The 21,657-nt window shown below is 49.1% G+C and overlaps 1 gene segment (V, D, J or C); it reads right to left on the bottom strand.

Annotated features, from left to right (window-relative positions):
- LOC122938692 overlaps positions 1 to 21,439 on the bottom strand; it is a 103,547-nt gene extending 82,108 nt beyond the window's left edge. Inside the window, 2 exon segments of the V gene segment in view lie at positions 20,947 to 21,244; positions 21,376 to 21,439. Of these exon segments, the coding sequence occupies positions 20,947 to 21,244; positions 21,376 to 21,424 (347 nt within the window).
- Positions 21,440 to 21,657: the final 218 nt, after the last annotated feature.

Here is a 21,657-nt window from a genome sequence, read left to right on the forward strand (position 1 = left end):
CAGCATGGCGGCACAAGCGTGGTCTGTAGAGGAGATGCTGGAACGGCTGCGCAGGGAGGCGGAGGTGCGGGGGCCTGGCTGGTTGCTGGAGCAGGTTGGTGCTGGTGTCTTAGGGCCTGCTCCTGCAGCTACCCCCAATGTACGGGCGGTCCGGCCGCGGCGGGGCGTCCCACCGGCGCGCCTTAGTCCGGAAAGTACTCCCAGGGTCCGGCGCCGAGTCGGGAGCCCCTCAAGGGACCCTCCGCGGCGGAGAGGGTCCGCCCGGTCTGCAGCGAGGCCCTCTCGTCACGGGAGGAATCCCACCACACGGCGGGACCCGGAGCAGAGCGGGACGTCCCTTCCCCCGCTCTCTGCTGCCAGTTCTGGGGATGCAGGACCAGGAACGGTGGACCGGCCCAGCCCAGGTCCCAGCGGGCGGTCTACTCGGCTGTGTGAGGACTTCCAGGTGGTGCGGGCTGCGCGGTGTGTGGATGAAGAGCCGTGCAGGCCCAGCGAAGTTCCAGGCGACGGGGGAGCCGTGTCAGCATGCCGGAGGCCTGCCAGCGTTGTCCAGAGGGCCGTGCCAGTCGTCCAGGAGGAGTTACCGTCGACGTCCAGGAGCAGCGCAGAGGGAGAGTCCATGCGGCGGGAGTCAGGATTGGCGGCAGCGGGAGTCACAGCGCCCGTGGTGCCTGGTGAGCTTGCTTTGGGTCCCTTGTTAGCGCAGGGCTTCCCGGCGGGGGGTGCTGGGGGGGGGGGTGGCCATGGGGGATTTAGGAAAAGGATTGGGGCAGTTGTTGGGGGGGTTGGCGGGTTGGTTGGCAGGGTTGGGGGCGGGTGGGGTGTCTCCGTTGCCGGCGTGGGGGGTGCCGGCGGGACCGGTGGCGGGGTCGTGCGGGGGTGCGGTGTCTGTGGAGACTCAGGCTGGGGGGGAGGAGGAGGTGCAGAGGTTGGATGATCGGGCGCGTGGGGAAGTGTATGTGTGCTTTGAAGGGCCGTTGGGGGCCCATTTGAAGCAGGAGGTTAAGGAAAAAATCTGGAAAGGGGAGTATGTGGAGATATTTTCACTGCTCCCGTTGGAAAGGTTTGATTTGGATAGGGGTAAGAAGGATGAGGGGAAAAAGGAGGAGGAGGAGAAGCGGCGGCATAGGTTGATTCCCCGCACATTTGCTAATTGGCTGCAGGCGTTTGCCATATTGGCAAGTGTGATTGGCGAGCGGTCCCCGGAATGTTGTTCGGCGTTGTTTTGCTACCAGGATGCTATAGGCGAGGCGTATCGGGTGTATGGCGGGGTGGGGTGGCTTCGCTATGACGAGCAGTTTCGGCAGCGGAAGGCGGTGAGGTCGGATATTCGGTGGGACCACAAGGACATTGGATTGTGGTTGAAGGTGACGGCACCACCTAGGGTGGGGCAGTCCTTTCGGGGGGAGCCCGGAGGGTCGTCTTCGGGTGCCTTGGCGGCGGCTTCAGCTAAAGGGTTGTGTTTCCTCTTTAATGAGGGGAGCTGCAGATTCGGTGCTAAGTGCAAGTTTAAGCACAAATGCACGGGGTGTGGGGGGGCCCATGGAGTTAGTCGGTGCTTTAAGGGGGGTAGACAGAGGGGCGGTGATGGCGCTGGAAAAGGGGCGGACGCCGGTGCGGGTGGAAGAGATGCAGGGGTTCCTAGATAGGTACCCGGATCGGGCGGCGGCCAGGTTGTTGGGGGATGGTTTTAGGTTTGGTTTCCGCATTCCTTCGGTGGTAACGGCGGGGCCTAGGGTTCATAAAAATCTTAGGTCTGCGCTTGATCATGCTGAGGTGGTGACGGATAAGTTGAGGAAGGAGGTGGAGTTGGGGCGAATGGCGGGTCCTTTTAGGGCGCCGCCGATTCCGGACCTTATGGTGTCTCCGCTCGGGGTGGTGCCAAAAAAAGAGCCGAACAAGTTTCGGCTCATCCATCATTTGTCTTACCCAAAGGGGGCGTCGGTCAATGATGGTATAGATCCCGAACTTTGTTCGGTGGTGTATACCTCATTTGATGCGGCTGTGCGCTGGGTGCGACGGTGTGGGCGGGGTACGTTGTTGGCGAAGGTTGATGTTGAGGCGGCGTTTCGGCTGCTTCCGGTTCATGTGGAGAGCATGGGTTTGTTGGGTTGTTGTTGGGAGGGGGAGTATTTTGTGGATCGGTGTTTGCCGATGGGGTGTTCTCTCTCGTGTGCGTACTTCGAGACGTTTAGCTCTTTTTTGGAGTGGGTTGTGCGGGAGGTTTCGGGTTGTTCCTCGGTTATTCATTACTTAGATGATTTTTTGTGCCTGGGGCCGGCGGGTTCTCGGGTGTGTTCGTTGTTGTTGCACACGGTGCAGTCTGTGTTTGCGCGTTTTGGGGTGCCGTTGGCGGGGGAGAAGACAGTGGGTCCGGTGACGGAATTATGCTTCCTGGGGATTGTGATAGACACGGTGGGGATGGAGTGTCGGCTCCCGGAGGACAAGTTGCGTGATTTACGGCAGGAGATTGCTAGGGCCATTGGGAGGGATAAGATTAGGTTGAGGGATTTACAGTCGTTGTTGGGGAAGCTTAATTTTGCATGTCAAATTATGCCGATGGGTAGGATTTTTTGTCGGAGGTTGGCTGCGGCTACTGCTGGGGTGTCTGCGCCTTATCATTTCGTTCGGTTGCGGAAGGAGTTGAAAGGGGATTTGAGGGTTTGGGCGGAGTTTTTGGGACAGTATAATGGGCGGACGTTGGTGATGGGGGAAGTTTGCGATTCTGCGGATTTTGAGTTATATACGGACGCGGCCGGCGGTGCTGGCTTTGGCGCGTATTGTCAGGGGCAATGGTGTGCGGGCGGGTGGCCGGAGTCTTGGGTGGTGCGGGGTTGGGTGAGGAATGTTGCTTTGTTGGAGTTGTTTCCCATTGTGGTGGCGGTGGTGTTGTGGGGGGGACAGTTTGAGAATAGGAAGGTGCGTTTTCATTGCGATAACTTGGGGGTAGTTCAGGCTATCAACAGTTTGTCGGCGTCTTCTCCTCCAGTGGTGCGGCTTTTACAGTTTTTGGTATTGCGGTGCTTGTCATTGAATGTGTGGTTGGTGGCGGAGCATGTCGCGGGTGTGTCTAATGCTGTGGCGGATTCTCTTTCTCGTTCACAGTGGGAGCGGTTCCGGCTTCTAGCGCCAGAAGCGGAGTTGGAGGGTCTGGAGTGTCCGGCATGGCTGTGGGGGATCTTGGAGGAGAGGTGATGGGGTTGCTTAGGGATTCGCTGAGCCCGGGTACGTGGAGGGAGTATGGTAAGGCGTGGGGCATCTGGGAGGAGTGGATTGGGGGCTGGGGAGTCGGGGAGGAGGATGGGGGTGTTAAGATGGTGATGTTGCTGGGGCATTTGAAAGGTGAGGGTTGGTCGGTGTCTAAGGTGAGTCGTTTTGTGGCAGGGGTGGCGTTCGGTTTCAAGATGCGGGGCATGGTGGATTTGACGAAGGGGTTCTTAGTGCGACAGGTGTTGAGAGGGTGGCGTAGGGGGGCGGGAAAAGTGGCTGATTGGCGGAGGCCGGTGTCTTTGAGTTGCTGATGCGGTTGGGCGAGGAGTTGAGCGCGGTCTGTAGTTCTGGGTGGGAGTTGAGGTTGTTTAGGGCGGCGTTTGCGTTAGCGTTTTTTGGGGCGTTCCGGTTGGGGGAATTGGTGTGTGGTAGTGTCAACCGGGCGGGGGGGTTGGCGAGCGAGGATGTGGAGTGGGGTGGGGACCAGGTTGTGGTTCGGATTCGTAGGTCGAAGACTGATCAGGAAGGCAGAGGGCAGCGGTTTGCGTTGTTTCCGGTTCCAGGGTGTGGCATGTGCCCGGTTAGGTGCGTGGGGGAGTATCGGGTGGGTGTTGTGCGGGATTCACTGCCGTTTTTCCGGCATGCGGATGGTTCCTTTTTGTCCAGGTTCCAGTTTGTTGCGGTTTTCCGGAAATGTTTGAGGGCATTGGGGGTTCGGGAGACGGAGTATTCCGGGCACTCATTTCGGATCGGCGCTGCGACTGAGGCGGCCAGGTTGGGGGTCAGTGATGAGGTCATTATGAGGATTGGGCGCTGGGAGTCGGTGCGGTTTCGGTCTTATGTTAGGCTGGGTTTTTTGGAGTAGGGGCACAGTGCTAGGGGTTGGTGTTAATTGTGTTTTTGTTTGTTTGCAGGTTTGCCGGCGGCTTTGGTGTGGATTCTAGGTCATTCCTACGTCTTTTGGGGGGCGCTCCGGGCGGATGTGCGGCCGCATGGTCGGCAGCTGGGGTTGAGTGCTGAGGTGGCTACGGTGAGGTGGTTGGGGGTTAGAGGGATGCTTTGGGGGGGGGTGTTGCGGGAGGTACAGAGGTTTGCTCGGTTGGATAGGGCCCCGGATGTGTTGGTGCTTCATGTTGGGGGTAATGACTTGGGTAGGCGCCCTTTTCGGGAATTGATACGGGATGTTAAATTTGACTTGTTGAGGATCTGGGCGTTGTTCCCTGGGGTGGTTACGGTTTGGTCGGACATCGTGCCACGTAAGTCGTGGAGGGAGGCGCGGTCCGTGGAGAGCATTAATAAGGCTAGGATTAAGGTGAATAGGGCGGTGGGCCGATTTATGGCAAGGAATGGGGCTGTGGCGGTGCGGCATGAGGAGTTGGAGAAGGGTGTTGGTGCATTTTGGAGGATGGATGGGGTGCATTTGAACGCGGTAGGGACGGATTTGTGGTCATTGGGGATTCAGAATGGAGTGGAGATAGCGTTACAAATGTGGAGGGACGCGCAGGTTTGAGGAAGTCAATCTGCGCGTTCTTGGAGGCGGGGGAGGTCCTGGAAGTGGAAAAAGATGGTGGTATCTGAGGATGGGAGGGCCCCGCGGGAGGGGCTGGACTCTCATGGAGGAGCTGGGATTAACGAACTAGGCGTCCATCAGTTGCTGCCTCCGAGCTGGGTTCAACGGCTGGGGGCAAGATGGAGTCGCAGGGTTTTTTCCCGGTGTTTAGGAGGCTATTGGGGCTTCTAGGACCTCCCTCGTCATGGGTTAAGTTATGTTAATTTATGTTAATTATGTTATGTATTTATTTAATAAACGGCTGCTGTGGCCGATTAAATCCAAGCAGTAGCGTTGTGTGGTTATTTATGGGAGGGGAGAAAAGAAGCAGGTAGTAAGAATTAAAAGAACCGAACGAGTAGCCAATTCCCTCTTCAAGTCAGGCCGGACATGGAGCAGAGCGTTAGGGGGAGGCCGCTCATGAAGAGGATTGGCGTGAGGGGACAGACAGGTAAAGGGTTAAGGGCCGGAGGAGGGGTTAGGTGTTGGCGCGTGTCGCCATGCGAACGGGGGAGGGGTTATGCGGCAGAGCGAGGGGGAGGCGGTGTTAGTGGCATTCGGCCAGGCGAGACGAACGCCCACCCGCCCGACCCTAGTTGGGAGGTTTATTAATAAAAAATAAAAAAAAATAAAAAAGAAGGAAAAGAGAAATGTGGTTGTCGCGGCAGTCGAGGAGGCGGGGGAGGTCCTGGAAGTGGAAAAAGATGGTGGTATCTGAGGATGGGAGGGCCCCGCGGGAGGGGCTGGACTCTCATGGAGGAGCTGGGATTAACGAACTAGGCGTCCATCAGTTGCTGCCTCCGAGCTGGGTTCAACGGCTGGGGGCAAGATGGAGTCGCAGGGTTTTTTCCCGGTGTTTAGGAGGCTATTGGGGCTTCTAGGACCTCCCTCGTCATGGGTTAAGTTATGTTAATTTATGTTAATTATGTTATGTATTTATTTAATAAACGGCTGCTGTGGCCGATTAAATCCAAGCAGTAGCGTTGTGTGGTTATTTATGGGAGGGGAGAAAAGAAGCAGGTAGTAAGAATTAAAAGAACCGAACGAGTAGCCAATTCCCTCTTCATGACATAGCCACAGCAGTGGGATTCTTATGCAGAAAAGTATCCCAGCCAACCCAGATGGACTGGAACGCAGCAAAAAGGATCATACGCTATTTGAAGGGAACAATAGACTTTAAACTAAAACTTTCATCAACAGGGAAAAGTGGTCTGACTGGATATGTGGATGCAGACTGGGCAGGTGACCCCAGTGATCGGAAATCCACCAGTGGACACCTGTTTCTATTCAAAGACGGGCTGATCAGCTGGACCACCAGAAAACAGTCCACAGTGACACTGTCCTCCACCGAAGCAGAATATGTGGCCGCATCACAAGCAGGGCAAGAGGTAATCTGGTTGAGACAATTGCTGGAAGATCTAGAACACAACCAGACAGAGTCCACGCCAATCTATGAGGACAATTAAGGATGTATAGCACTCGCACAGACAGAGCGGATAAACCTGAGAACCAAACACATAGATGTGAGATATCACTTCTTAAGAGACTTGCAAGAGCAAGGACAGATGGATCTACGATACTGTCCCACTGAGGAAATGTTAGCAGACATCCTTACTAAGCCTTTGCCTGCAAAGAGACATATGGATCTAACAAGAAGAATCGGTTTGTCTAATTAAGCACTTCACAATGAGAAGGGGTGTTGGAGACTGAACATTGTTTCATGCTATGTTATACATTGCTTGGTTTATTTCCCTGTATGCCTATGTATTTGAAGTATTGAGTCTGACCACTAGATGTCACTATACACAAATACTCTATCATAATGTTCCATGTGTTGACTATCTGTTATTGCATTTTCCTGTTATCTATGGTTGTTGTTCTTCTATATCTCCTGTGCTAACATGAGCACCATGCTCTCTGCTGTATGTCTCTTCAATACAAATGAATCCTAGTGTAACCCTGTGAAGTTACACAGGCTGCATTATCTGAAATGCCCAGTAGATGGCAGATGGACTCAGTATGCTGTTAATAAAACATTGAGCATTGGTCACATGATTGTGACATCATCGTAGGTCCTGGAGCTTTCTGGAAGTTACTACATGCTCAGCCAGAGAAAGGACATGTTGTGAGAGACTGCAGCACAGAGATGGAACCTTGCTGAGAGAACCTGCTTCACCCAAGATCACACCTGCTGAGAGAGGGGCCTGCTGGCAAAGACAAGCGCTGAGTCCAGACGTCTGGTGAATCCAGTGAGAGGAGACTGCTGCTGACTGACCTGGCTAATCGTGTTGTGAGGGTAAGCCAAACCTCTCCCTGTATCACCACAGGGCACCTGTCTCCTCACTCACAGTAAAGACTCTGAGGTCCAGTGACGGACATTACACAGCTCAGGCTGCTTCAGTGACCCTGCAGAGCAGGACTTATAAGGGCCCCAACTCTCCCATGTGCACCAACGGCCACTAGGGCGAAGATAAGCGGGTGGGACACAGGCGTGCTTGTGGGTGGGTGAGGAAAATCCACATTGCATTGTTACCTGTATTACTCTATTGTATTTTCTTATGTATGTTGGTTAATTTGCTGCTTACTATATAAAGTAAACTCCAGTTAGGCTGTGTCAGTCTCATTGCACTAAGTATGTTCCCAGTGGGACCCCACATCCCTACCCCGGATGCTCCACTGGGTGGAGGCACTGCCGCAGACATGTACCCCAGCTCCCAGATAGCGGAGGCTCAGGATCCGCCTGTCAGGCATAGTGAGTTAACTAGGTTTAGGGACCCCAAAGACACTAGGGGGCGCCCTCAAAACCCCGTTACATGTGGAGGCACTGCTGAGATGAACTGGGGTACTACCAGTGAGAATAAGTTAAGTCCTCAGGCCACTCCCTCTTTTGCAAAAGAGTGGGCCCAGCAAAGAAATGTACCATTACAGCAAGCTGTGATGTTATGCAAAGTCCCATCCTGCTGTGAGATGAATCACGTCATCTTGTGTGTAGAAATTCGACTGGGAATAGAAATGTCGACCGTCAGGGATATCCTGCAGGATTCCGGAGGCCAAACTTACATGTTAATATATTGTCATACGGACTTGGGAGACCATGAGATGCCTACCAACATTCATTTATATGGAGCCCCAGATGAAGGATGCTCCTTAGTGTACGCTCTCCTTGATAAGAAAGAAAGGGTCTCACTGCAACAACCCTTTAAATTAGAACAGAGAGATTATGTCACAGAAAATTATTCTAAGCTCCTGACTCCCATCCCCGGAAAGACCGGAGCCATTCCTAAACAAGCTGCCCATCCTCCTAGAGGACAGGGGATGATTACTCCTAAAGCAGAATCTCATCCATCTACAGCATTACTGAAACCAGACAACCCTGAAGTACGCACCCTGCCTACAGGAGGTAGTGATGTATCCGACATACTACAGAAACTCTCAGAAGCCATAGTGACGGCAAACCACACTCATAGTTACCGCAAACTAAAGGTGTTTTCTGGGAATCAGCCTGTTCCTTCAGGAGAAGAGCCTTTTGAGGTCTGGAAGGATAATGCAATGCAGTTGTTGGAGGAATGGTCTTGTACGGATACCATAAAGAAACAGCGGTTGGTGGAGAGTCTTCGTTTTCCCGCTACAGACATGATAAATCTGTACAAGGGAGTAAATGGGCAAGCTACTGTGCACGACTATCTACAAGTTTTACAGGATGCTTATGGGAGATCAGAAGATTTGGATGATCTGTTGGTTAAGTTCCTAGCCACTAAGCAGAAGGAGCATGAAAAAGCCACTGACTATATCAACCGGTTACAGCTATCAGCTTGGAAAGTTATTCCATAAAGGAGCAGTCACTGCCTCTGAGTTGGATGCTCGGCTATCTAAGCAAATTCAGAGAGGTGGTTTGACCAATAATCCAGTTATGATTCTGCTGAGAGCCAAGTTGGATGATAAAGTTCTGCCTTATTCCACATTAATAAATACAGCCAGGAGATTGGAAGATCAGACGTGTCCACCCCTACAGAAGGAGAAAGAGGATACAGAACTGTCAGCTCTTAGGAAGAAGGTGGCTGAATTGGAGCTCTTATGCAAATCACCACCAGAGAGAGCAGATCCTCCCCCTGGAAGTGGGGGGCAACACAGGAAGACTCAGAAAAAACTGTTTCCTGAGGATTCACCCCGCCGAGGGGACTGCTTTAAATGTGGAAAGTCAGGGCATTTTCAGCGGGAGTGCCCTGCGAATTCCATGGAGGTGGATGTGGAGGTGCTGGCAACCGAGCTTGAGGAGACTCAAATGACCAGGTCTTACAAGCGACGGAAGACCCGGCCTACATATAGTTTATCTGTAGGGGCCAAGATTGGGCCAAAATCTTTGATACACGTGCAAGTAGAAGGAATTCATGCTTCAGCATTACTAGATACAGGTTCTCAAGTCACCATTATCTACAGAGACTTCTATGAACGTCATTTGAAACACATTCCTATGGAACCTGCAGGAGAGTTTCAGCTATGGGGCGTTGGGTCTCAAGCTCAACCTGTGGAGGGATGCATAAAAGTGACCATAACTATTCCCCAGTTAAACACCGGGATGATATGTCCTATGGAGCTGGAAGTTTTGATATGCCCTGCAGCCAAGAAAGTGTGTGCCCCAATAATATTGGGTACTAATGCAAAGATGGTACAGGATGTATTCAAGGCCTATCTGACCGAAGTGGGAGACGTCTCCTTAGACCGATTGATGGAGGTCAGCCCTGTCCTAGGAAAAGAGTGTAGACGACTAGCCCTTGAAACAAAACCAGGGTCGTGCCACTATTCAGGAACAGAATCTGCATTTGTGAAGCCTGGTGAGACCAAAACCTTACGAGCCATAGCCTCAATGCACCATGAAATGTTGGGGGGAACTGGACAATACCTTATTGAGTCTCTGCCTGAAGAGGATCAGAAGAAGGGGTGGACTCTCATACCTGAGGTAAAAGATTGGCGAAAAAGGTGGTGTCGGAGCTTTCCTGTGATGGTACAGAATTTAACCCCCACAGAAATCCGGATTGATCGTCATCAAAAGATTGGTGTGATACACCTTTTAGATCAAGTTTCGTCCATCATGTCTGTGAGTGCAGAACAGAAGGATCATGTGAAAGCACCTTTAGATTTTGATCTAGAAGATTCTCCTCTACCACAGCAGTGGAAAGACAGCCTTCGTTCAAAACTGGCCACCCGAGAGGGAGTGTTCTCCAGAGCAGAGATGGACGTGGGGTGTTCTAAGAGTGCCACCCATGCTATAAGACTTGCTGATCCTACTCCTTTCAGAGAAAGGTCAAGAAGAATACCCCCTCGAGATGTGGAAGATGTCCGGGACATACTCCAGCAGATGGAAGGAGCAGGCATCATCACAGAGTCCCGGAGCCCCTATGCCTCACCTATTGTGGTAGTGAGGAAAAAGAATGGTTCAGTTCGGCTATGTGTGGACTACCGTACTCTGAACAAGAGGACTGTGCCAGATCAGTACACTTTGCCCCGGATAGAGGATCTTCTGAACGCCCTATCTGGCAGCCAGTGGTTCAGTAGTGCTTGACTTGAGGTCTGGATATTATCAGGTACCCATGAAGAAGGAGGATCAGGAAAAGACAGCGTTCATCTGCCCTTTGGGGTTCTTCCAGTTTACCAGAATGCCACAGGGAGTCACAGGAGCTCCTGCTACTTTTCAGAGGCTGATGGAGAAAACTGTGGGGGATATGAATCCCAAAGAGTGTCTAGTGTATCTAGATGACCTAATTGTCTTCGGGAAGACACCAGAGGAGCATGAACAAAGATTGCTAAAGGTGTTGGATCGACTTCAAGCTGAAGGCCTGAAGCTATCAGTGGACAAATGCCGATTTGCCCAGAACTCTGTCACTTATGTGGGGCACATAGTCTCCGCTGAAGGAGTAGCCACAGATCCTGCTAAAATTGAAGCAGTGTTGAATTGGCCAAGACCAAATAACATCAGTGAGTTGCGGTCCTTTCTCGGATTCTGTGGTTACTACCGAAGGTTCGTGAAAGACTACTCAAAGATTGCTCGGGAGTTACATGACCTACTGAATATTACCTCTGACGTAAAGGGTGCTAAGGCACTATATCCTAAAGACCCCTTTGGAGAAAAATGGACTTCAGGATGTGAAGATGCCTTTCTGACATTGAAGAAGAGACTTACAGAAGCTCCTGTCTTAGCCTATGCAGACCCTGAGAAACCATATATCCTCCATGTGGATGCCAGTATGGAAGGCCTAGGGGGTGTATTGCACCAAAGTTATCCAGAAGGATTGAGGCCGGTGGCTTATATAAGTAGAAGTCTTACAGGAGCAGAGAAGAACTATCCAGTCCATAAATTGGAGTTTCTGGCACTCAAGTGGGCCATCGTGGATAAGCTGCATGACTATTTGTATGGAGCAACATTCGAAGTAAGGACTGACAACAATCCACTTACCTACATCCAGACTACAGCTAAGCTGGATGCCACAGGACATAGGTGGTTGGCTGCCTTGTCAAGCTACAGTTTCAGCCTGAAGTACAAGCCTGGGCCCAAGAATGTCAGCGCAGATGCCCTGTCCCGCAGACCTAGACTCCCTCCTCACCAAGAAGAAGAGGAGTGGGAAGAGATCCCTGGGCCGGGGGTAGGAGCCTTTTGTCAGATGTATGTGGTGGCCGAGAGTCAAGAAGAATTTGCCGAGCTAAGAGGGATAGACTCCATTAGCCACTCTCCAGAAGCCGTGCCTGAGGTGTTCCATGCTCCAGTCATGCTTCAACAGTGGTCCAGTATAACCACAGAAGACAAGAGGAAGGCTCAAGCGCAGGACTGGTATATTGGGATAGTTATCAGAGCCATAAAGACTAAGAATCCTAAATTGCTGACTTCTCTACCTGTGAGTCAAAGAGAATTATACCGAAGAGAATGGAGCCGACTACATCTCGAAGATGGAGTACTCTATAGGGTTGTGAAGTATCATGATCACCCTGACAGAAAACAATTGGTACTACCGCACAGACACCGTGGGATGGTCCTGAGAGCTCTCCACGATCAACATGGGCATCTCGGGGTGGACAAGACCTATGGCCTAGTACAAGATCGGTTCTATTGGCCTCGCATGAGGGAACATGTCGAGCAACATGTAAAGGCATGCAGGAGGTGTATCCAGAGGAAGACCCTGCCTGTGAGAGCTGCCCCTATGGGTCATCTGAAAAGTACGGGACCCATGGATCTTGTGTGCATGGACTATCTCTGCATTGAGAGCGATACAGCGGGAATTGGAAATGTGCTGGTGGTAACGGACCATTTCACCAGATATGCTCAAGCCTTCCCCACTAAAGATCAAAAGGCTGTGACTGTAGCCAAAGTCCTTTGGCAGAAGTATTTTATTCACTATGGACTACCCAATCGGATACACTCTGATCAAGGTAGAGACTTTGAGAGTAAGTTGATCAAGGAGCTGTTGGACATGTTGCAGGTGCAGAAGTCCAGAACCACACCTTATCATCCGGAAGGGGATGCACAGCCAGAACGATTCAATAGGACCCTCCTAGATATGCTAGGGGCTCTCAAGCAAGTCGAGAAGCGGTCTTGGAGTAAACATGTGGAAGCCATGGTCCACGCATACAATTGTACAAGGCATGAATCTACAGGGTTCTCACCCTATTTCCTAATGTTCGGAAGAGAAGCTTGATTGCCGATAGATGTCCGTTTAGGAGTGTCTCCTGATGGAACAGATTCAACTTCACACTTTCAATATGTGAGGAACCTCAAACAAAACCTTCATCGGGCCTATGAGTTGGCTACCCAAGCTGCAGCAAAGATGGAAGAACGGAACAAAAGAAGGTATGATTCTAAGGTGAGATATCGGGAAATTCAAGCAGGGGATAAAGTTCTTCTCCGGAATCTAGGTGTGCCTGGAAAACACAAACTGGCTGACAGATGGAAAGATATCCTGTTTGAGGTTGTGTCCAAACTGGAAGGACTGCCAGTGTACAACATTAGGGGCCCGGAGGGCCGAATAAAGGCTTGGCATAGAAACCATCTGCTTCCAGTTGTGTATGCTGATGAAGAGGAAGAGAGTAGTGAAGAACTGGAGGAAAACCCAGCAGAGAGTCCTGGAAATGGGACAGAGGAGACCCCGGGAACTCCCAGTGCAGAGGATCAGTGGTGGTCATCAACCGCAGAAGAAACACAGCAATTGCCTCCTTTAACTCCTGTGGTTTCACCAAGTCCTGAAACCTCTCCTGGGTCACAAAGTTCTCCAAGGTTGAATCCAGAAAGTCCATGTTTTGTGCCTGGAACTTCCCTTAGAGACTCTACTTCGAGGGCAGGAGTCGAAGTTCCACAATTGATGTCCCAAGATCCTCTCCCACAGCGAGAACTGAGACACAGCACCAGAGTGCGGCAACCCCCTAGGGCCCTAGTTTATGATAATATAGGAGAGCCCAGTTATGCCCCGCTGACACAAGCAGCATCTAAAATGGCCACTTTCCTACATGCACTAGCTGAAGTGGTAAATGTTAGCGACTCTTTACCCTAGATAACTAGCTAGCTAGGATGTTACTGTGTTAACTGTACTGTATGTATGCTAAACCTTTTTCTGTTGAGTTTTTGTTAAGCTCCCTGGCTAGGACTTGCCAGTGGAAGGCAAGTATTTTCAAGGGGGAGCATGTAACCCTGTGAAGTTACACAGGCTGCATTATCTGAAATGCCCAGTAGATGGCAGATGGACTCAGTATGCTGTTAATAAAACATTGAGCATTGGTCACATGATTGTGACATCATCGTAGGTCCTGGAGCTTTCTGGAAGTTACTACATGCTCAGCCAGAGAAAGGACATGTTGTGAGAGACTGCAGCACAGAGATGGAACCTTGCTGAGAGAACCTGCTTCACCCAAGATCACACCTGCTGAGAGAGGGGCCTGCTGGCAAAGACAAGCGCTGAGTCCAGACGTCTGGTGAATCCAGTGAGAGGAGACTGCTGCTGACTGACCTGGCTAATCGTGTTGTGAGGGTAAGCCAAACCTCTCCCTGTATCACCACAGGGCACCTGTCTCCTCACTCACAGTAAAGACTCTGAGGTCCAGTGACGGACATTACACAGCTCAGGCTGCTTCAGTGACCCTGCAGAGCAGGACTTATAAGGGCCCCAACTCTCCCATGTGCACCAACGGCCACTAGGGCGAAGATAAGCGGGTGGGACACAGGCGTGCTTGTGGGTGGGTGAGGAAAGTCCACATTGCATTGTTACCTGTATTACTCTATTGTATTTTCTTATGTATGTTGGTTAATTTGCTGCTTACTATATAAAGTAAACTCCAGTTAGGCTGTGTCAGTCTCATTGCACTAAGTATGTTCCCAGTGGGACCCCACATCCCTACCCCGGATGCTCCACTGGGTGGAGGCACTGCCGCAGACATGTACCCCAGCTCCCAGATAGCGGAGGCTCAGGATCCGCCTGTCAGGCATAGTGAGTTAACTAGGTTTAGGGACCCCAAAGACACTAGGGGGCGCCCTCAAAACCCCGTTACACTAGTAAACTACAGCCATCCATATATGTCTGATTATTCTCTGCATCATCTGCACCAGCCAACATAACACTGGGTGGGTTTTGGTAATTACACAGAGAAGGGAGGGGAAGAAGAGCTCTGCTCATGTGTGGGGGGAAAAGGCAGAGATGATACCAGTGCTGAGGGAACGCCCGCAGAGCCTGAGGTGAGAGAGAAGTGCTTGAAAACCAGGTATGATTGAGCATTGCTGAGAGCATGAAAAATGAAGCCAAATCCTTAAAACAAATAAGTGCAATTTTATTTTCTACTGCATTTTAGCCAGATATGAGTTTATGTTTCCATAACCTTTAAAGGGCTATTCCAGTACAAGAAAAAAATACAATGTCCCAGCGGCTGCACGTGCTGTAAATAAATAACAGAATTGATACCCTCCTCACCAACCCTTGCAGCTGTAGTTTTGACTCTGCTCTTGAAATGGTGCAAAATGACCGAGGGTGGAAGCTCAACCGAGGGTGGAAGCGTGCCCGTGAGAAAGCAGGGTTGAAGCGTGCACGTGAGGCAGAATAGTGGAAGTGTGCCCATGACATAGCAGGGTGGAAGCAGTGGGAGATCTCTCTCTTTCTCTCCCTGAGAAGAGAAGCAAACCCTGTTTGCTCCCGGTCTTCTCCAGGGCCATCCTCACACTACAGACTCTTAACAGGTAGAGTCTTCTTCAGGAAGTAGGGCGAGGGTCTAACCTACACCCTGAGCTCCAGAGAGGTGTAAGCCAGGGGAGATAACTCTGGTAGGGATGAGCGAACTCGAACTGTATAGTTCGGGTTCGTACCGAATTTTGGGGTGTCCGTGACACGGACCCGAACCCGGACATTTTCGTAAAAGTCCGGGTTCGGGTTCGGTGTTCGTCGCTTTCTTCGCGCTTTTGTGACGCTTTCTTGGCGCTTTTTGAAAGGCTGCAAAGCAGCCAATCAACAAGCGTCATACTACTTGCCCCAAGAGGCCATCACAGCCATGCCTACTATTGGCATGGCTGTGATTGGCCAGAGCACCATGTGACCCAGCCTCTATTTAAGCTGGAGTCACATAGCGCCGCCCGTCACTCTGCTCTGATTAGCGTAGGGAGAGGTTGCGGCTGCGACAGTAGGGCGAGATTAGGCAGATTAACTCCTCCAAAGGACTTGATTAACTGATCGATCTGCAGCTGTGGATCATTGAGCTGCTGATCCTCAATTGCTCACTGTTTTTAGGCTGCCCAGACCGTTTGTCAGTCACATTTTTCTGGGGTGATCGGCGGCCATTTTGTGTCTTGTGGTGCGCCAGCACAAGCTGCGACCAAGTGCATTTAACCCTCAATGGTGTGGTTGTTTTTTGGCTAAAGCCTACATCAGGGTGAAGCTGTCACACCAAGTGCATTTAACCAGCAATAGTCTGTTCATTTTTGGCCATATACAAAATCAGGGGCAAGCTGCGCCTGTCACCAAGTGCATTTAACCCTCAATGGTGTGGTTGTTTTTTGGCTAAAGCCTACATCAGGGTGAAGCTGTCACACCAAGTGCATTTAACCAGCAATAGTCTGTTCATTTTTTGGCCATATACTAAATCAGGGGCAAGCTGCGCCTGTCACCAAGTGCATTTAACCCTCAATGGTGTGGTTGTTTTTTGGCTAAAGCCTACATCAGGGTGAAGCTGTCACACCAAGTGCATTTAACCAGCAATAGTCTGTTTATTTTTTGGCCATATCCCAGTCTAATTCTGTCACTAAATCCATACCGGTCACCCAGCGCCTAAATACTAGGCCTCAAATTTATATCCCGCTAAATCTGTCCTTAGTGCTGTAGCTGGGCGAGTTATTTAGTGTCCGTTCAAGCACATTTCTTGTTCTGGGTTGAAATACAATTCCCAATTTAGCAATTTCATAATTTAGTGGTTTCTGCTATATCAGAGCTATTTGAAATCTATCCCTAAAAGGGTATATAATATTCAAGGTGCACATTGGGTCATTCAGAATAACTTCACACACACCCGCTACTGTGTATTTCCAAGTCTAATTCTGGCACTAAACCCATACCTGTCACCCAGCGCCTAAATACTAGGCCTCAAATTTATATCCAGCTAAATCTGTCCCTAGTGCTGTAGCAGGGCGAGTTATTTAGTGTCCGTTCAAGCACATTTCTTGTTCTGGGTTGAAATACAATTCCCAATTTAGCAATTTCATAATTTAGTGGTTTCTGCTATATCAGAGCTATTTGAAATCTATCCCTAAAAGGGTATATAATATTCAAGGTGCACATTGTGTCATTCAGAATAACTTCACACACACCCGCTACTGTGTATTTCCAAGTCTAATTCTGTCACTAAACCCATACCTGTCACCCAGCGCCTAAATACTAGGCCTCAAATTTATATCCTGCTAAATCTCTCGTTAACGCTGTCCTGTTGTGGCTGGGAAAGTTATTTAGTGTCCGTCAAAGCACATTTTTTGTTCTGGGTTGAAATACAATTCCCAATTTAGCAATTTAAAAATTTAGTGGTTTCTGCTGTATCAGAGCTATTTGAAATCTATCCCTAAAAGGGTATATAATATTCAAGGTGCACATAGGGTCATTCAGAATAACTTCACACACCCGCTACTGTGCATTTCCAAGTCTAATTCTGTCACTAAACCCATACCTGTCACCCAGCGCCTAAATACTAGGCCTCAAATTCATATCCAGCTAAATCTGTCGTTAGTGCTGTAGCTGGGCGAGTTATTTAGTGTCCGTTCAAGCACATTTCTTGTTCTGGGTTGAAATACAATTCCCAATTTAGCAATTTCATAATTTAGTGGTTTCTGCTATATCAGAGCTATTTGAAATCTATCCCTAAAAGGGTATATAATATTCAAGGTGCACATAGGGTCATTCAGAATAACTTCACACACACGCTACTGTGCATTTCCAAGTCTAATTCTGTCACTAAATCCATACCGGTCACCCAGCGCCTAAATACTAGGCCTCAAACGCAGCCGCCTGTCTACAGCCAATGTGGACAAGCTGACGTTCATAAAAATGAACCAGGCATGGATCCCACAGGATCTGTCCGTCCCTTGTCCAGATTAGACATTAACTACCTCCCCTTAACCATATATTATTGGACTCCAGGGCACTTCCTCATTCAATCCTATTTTTATTTTCATTTTACCATTATATTGCGAGGCTACCCAAAGTTGAATGAACCTCTCCTCTGTCTGGGTGCCGGGGCCTAAATATATGCCAATGGACTGTTCCAATGTTGGGTGACGTGAAGCCTGATTCTCTGCTATGACATGCAGACTGATTCTCTGCTGACATGAAGCCAGATCCTCTGTTACGGGACCTCTCTCCTCTGCCTGTGTGCTGGGCCTAAATTTATGAAAATGGACTCTTACAGTGGTGGGTGACGTGAAGCCTGATTCTCTGCTATGATATGAAGACTGATTCTCTGCTGACATGAAGCCAGATTGTCTGTTACGGGACCTCTCTCCTCTGCCTGGGTGCTGGGCCTAAATATATGCCAATGGACTGTTGCAGTGGTGGCTGACGTGAAGCCTCATTCTCTGCTATGACATGCAGACTGATTCTCTGCTGACATGAAGCCAGATTGTCTGTTACGGGACCTCTCTCCTCTGCCTGGGTGCTGGGTAGTGTTGAGCGCGAATATTCGAAAAGCAAATTTTTTTCGCGAATATCGCAACTTCGCGATTTCGCGAATATTTCGAATATAGTGCTATATATTCGTAAAAACGAATATTCGTTTTTTGTTTTTTTCCCCCCCCCACAAAATTACAGTACACATATAATTGATTGTTTCCCAAAGGTCCAACAGCTCAGATCTTACTCACATTGCCTAGAAAGTGATTGAGGCGCGAATCTTCGTAAGGCGATGTTATTAGCGCACATGCGAATATCGGCACGTCCCAGAACAGAGGCAAAGGGCTTTGCATTCATACATTAGTGAATTGAGTTGCGAATCTTCGTAAGGCGATTTTATTAGCGCACATGCGAATATCGGCACGTCCCAGAACAGAGGCAAAGGGCTTTGCATTCATACATTAGTGAATTGAGTTGCGAATCTTCGTAAGGCGATTTTATTAGCGCACATGCGAATATCGGCACGTCCCAGAACAGAGGCAAAGGGCTTTGCATTCATACATTAGTGAATTGAGTTGCGAATCTTCGTAAGGCGATTTTATTAGCGCACATGCGAATATCGGCACGTCCCAGAACAGAGGCAAAGGGCTTTGCATTCATACATTAGTGAATTGAGTTGCGAATCTTCGTAAGGCGATTTTATTAGCGCACATGCGAATATCTACACTTGTCCCAGAACAGAGGCAAAGGGCTTTGCATTCATACATTAGTGATTGAATTGAGCTGCGAATCTTCGTAAGGCGATTTTATTAACGCAAATGCAAATATCTACACTTGTCCCCAGAACAGAGAGGCAAAGGCCTGTGCATTCATATAGTATAGCACCATATTCGCGAATACGTAGAACTTCGTAAAATTCGATTTACGAATATTCGTATTTTTTATTTTACTTTCCACCTTACAGATTACATTGATCTGTACTCTGTCAACTACTGTCATCACCCCCCACTGTATCTCGATTGATTCCCAAAAGTCTCACATTCCCTAGAAAGTGATTGAGGTGCGAATCTTCGTAAGGCGATTTTATTAGCGCACATGCGAATATCGGCACGTCCCAGAACAGAGGCAAAGGGCTTTGCATTCATACATTAGTGAATTGAGTTGCGAATCTTCGTAAGGCGATTTTATTAGCGCACATGCGAATATCTACACTTGTCCCAGAACAGAGGCAAAGGGCTTTGCATTCATACATTAGTGATTGAATTGAGCTGCGAATCTTCGTAAGGCGATTTTATTAACGCAAATGCAAATATCTACACTTGTCCCCAGAACAGAGAGGCAAAGGCCTGTGCATTCATATAGTATAGCACCATATTCGCGAATACGTAGAACTTCGTAAAATTCGATTTACGAATATTCGTATTTTTTATTTTACTTTCCACCTTACAGATTACATTGATCTGTACTCTGTCAACTACTGTCATCACCCCCCACTGTATCTCGATTGATTCCCAAAAGTCTCACATTCCCTAGAAAGTGATTGAGGTGCGAATCTTCGTAAGGCGATTTTATTAGCGCACATGCGAATATCTACACTTGTCCCAGAACAGAGGCAAAGGGCATTGCATTCATACATTAGTGATTGAATTGAGTTGCGAATCTTCGTAAGGCGATTTCATTAGCGCACATGTGAATTTTGCATAGCATATGTATTATGCGATAATTCGAATTATCGCATATGCGAAATAATAACGAATTTGAATAATCGCGAATATTTTACGAATATTCTTTCGAATATTCACAAAATTTCGCGAATTCGAATATGGGACATGCCGCTCAACACTAGTGCTGGGCCTAAATTTATGACAATGGACTGTTGCAGTGGTGGCTGACGTGAAGCCTCATTCTCTGCTATGACATGCAGACTGATTCTCTGCTGACATGAAGCCAGATTCTCTGTTACGGGACCTCTCTCCTCTGCCTGTGTGTGTGCTGGGCCTAAATATATGCCAATGGACTGTTGCAGTGGTGGCTGACGTGAAGCCTCATTCTCTGCTATGACATGCAGACTGATTCTCTGCTGACATGAAGCCAGATTCTCTGTTACGGGACCTCTCTCCTCTGCCTGTGTGTGTGCTGGGCCTAAATATATGCCAATGGACTGTTGCAGTGGTGGCTGACGTGAAGCCTCATTCTCTGCTATGACATGCAGACTGATTCTCTGCTGACATGAAGCCAGATTCTCTGTTACGGGACCTCTCTCCTCTGCCTGTGTGTGTGCTGGGCCTAAATATATGCCAATGGACTGTTGCAGTGGTGGGTGACGTGAAGCCTCATTCTCTGCTATGACATGCAGACTAATTCTCTGCTGACATGAAGCCAGATTCTCTGTTACGGGACCTCTCTCCTCTGCCTGGGTTCCGGGGCCTAAATATCTGAGAATGGACTGTTCCAGTGGTGGGTGACGGGAAGCCAGATTCTCTGCTATGGAACCTCTCTCCAATTGATTTTGGTTAATTTTTATTTATTTAATTTTTATTTTAATTCATTTCCCTATCCACATTTGTTTGCAGGGGATTTACCTACATGTTGCTGCCTTTTGCAGCCCTCTAGCTCTTTCCTGGGCTGTTTTACAGCCTTTTTAGTGCCGAAAAGTTCGGGTCCCCATTGACTTCAATGGGGTTCGGGTTCGGGACGAAGTTCGGATCGGGTTCGGATCCCGAACCCGAACATTTCCGGGATGTTCGGCCGAACTTCTCGAACCCGAACATCCAGGTGTTCGCTCAACTCTAAACTCTGGCCATGCCTGTCTCATGATTAAGCATACTGGGTGTGTCACATTACATAGCAGTGTATACCATAGCATTACAGTACAGTGCATTACCTAACAATTGCAGATACCCCTGTCCACCGAGGTACTGCAACAACAGGAAAAGGCAATTTACATGAGAAGACAAATTATAAACCACTGATCGCTCTGATGGTTTTCTTCTTCATCTACTGTGTATGAAGCTTTATTATAGAGATAAAATGGGGGAGGAGGAAGGAGGTTTTTGTACGGCTCTGTATCACTGTGTGAGAGGTAAGCGCAAACCCCTCTGACAGTAATAATGTCCTGCATCGTCTTCTGTCACTCCTCTGATTGTCAGAGTGAAATCTGTTCCAGATCCAGATCCAGAGAACCGGTCTGGGACTCCTGTGTATCTGTTGCTTGCACCATAGATAAGAAGATTTGGCCGTTCTCCTGATTTCTGTTGGTACCAGGCTAACCAGTTGCTTATACCAGAACTGGCTTTACATGACATGGTGACTGTATCTCCTGGGGACACAGAGGTATAATCTGGAGTCTGGGTCATCACAATCTGTCCACAGGATCCTGAGGACAAAGAAGAGACAGACTCATTAGTGATAAATGTCTGGATCTATTCCTAGAAATCCTGATCTGATGATGGATCCCACTGGATAGATTTCTCTACACACAATCATGGAAGGATCTGAATCTCTCACCCTGAATAGAAATGAAGATGACGGCCAGGAGATAACTGCCAGAAACCATCTTGATGTTTCTGGAGTGTCAGATACAAAGTATTAGATGAGACAATGTGTAGAATGAAATATATATATAGAGAGAGACAGAGGAGGTGACAGGAGACCCCAGAGACCGTGGAGGGAAATACTGGGGACATGTAAATTCTGTGCTTACCATGTGTGACATGAGTTATATAATGGAGAGATGAGAAGGGTTTAGAAGGAAACATCTGAGAGCTGAGAATGAAGACCTCACATAGA

The sequence above is a fragment of the Bufo gargarizans genome, chromosome 1 (assembly GCF_014858855.1).
Source record: "Bufo gargarizans isolate SCDJY-AF-19 chromosome 1, ASM1485885v1, whole genome shotgun sequence".
Taxonomy (NCBI): Eukaryota; Metazoa; Chordata; class Amphibia; order Anura; family Bufonidae; genus Bufo; species Bufo gargarizans.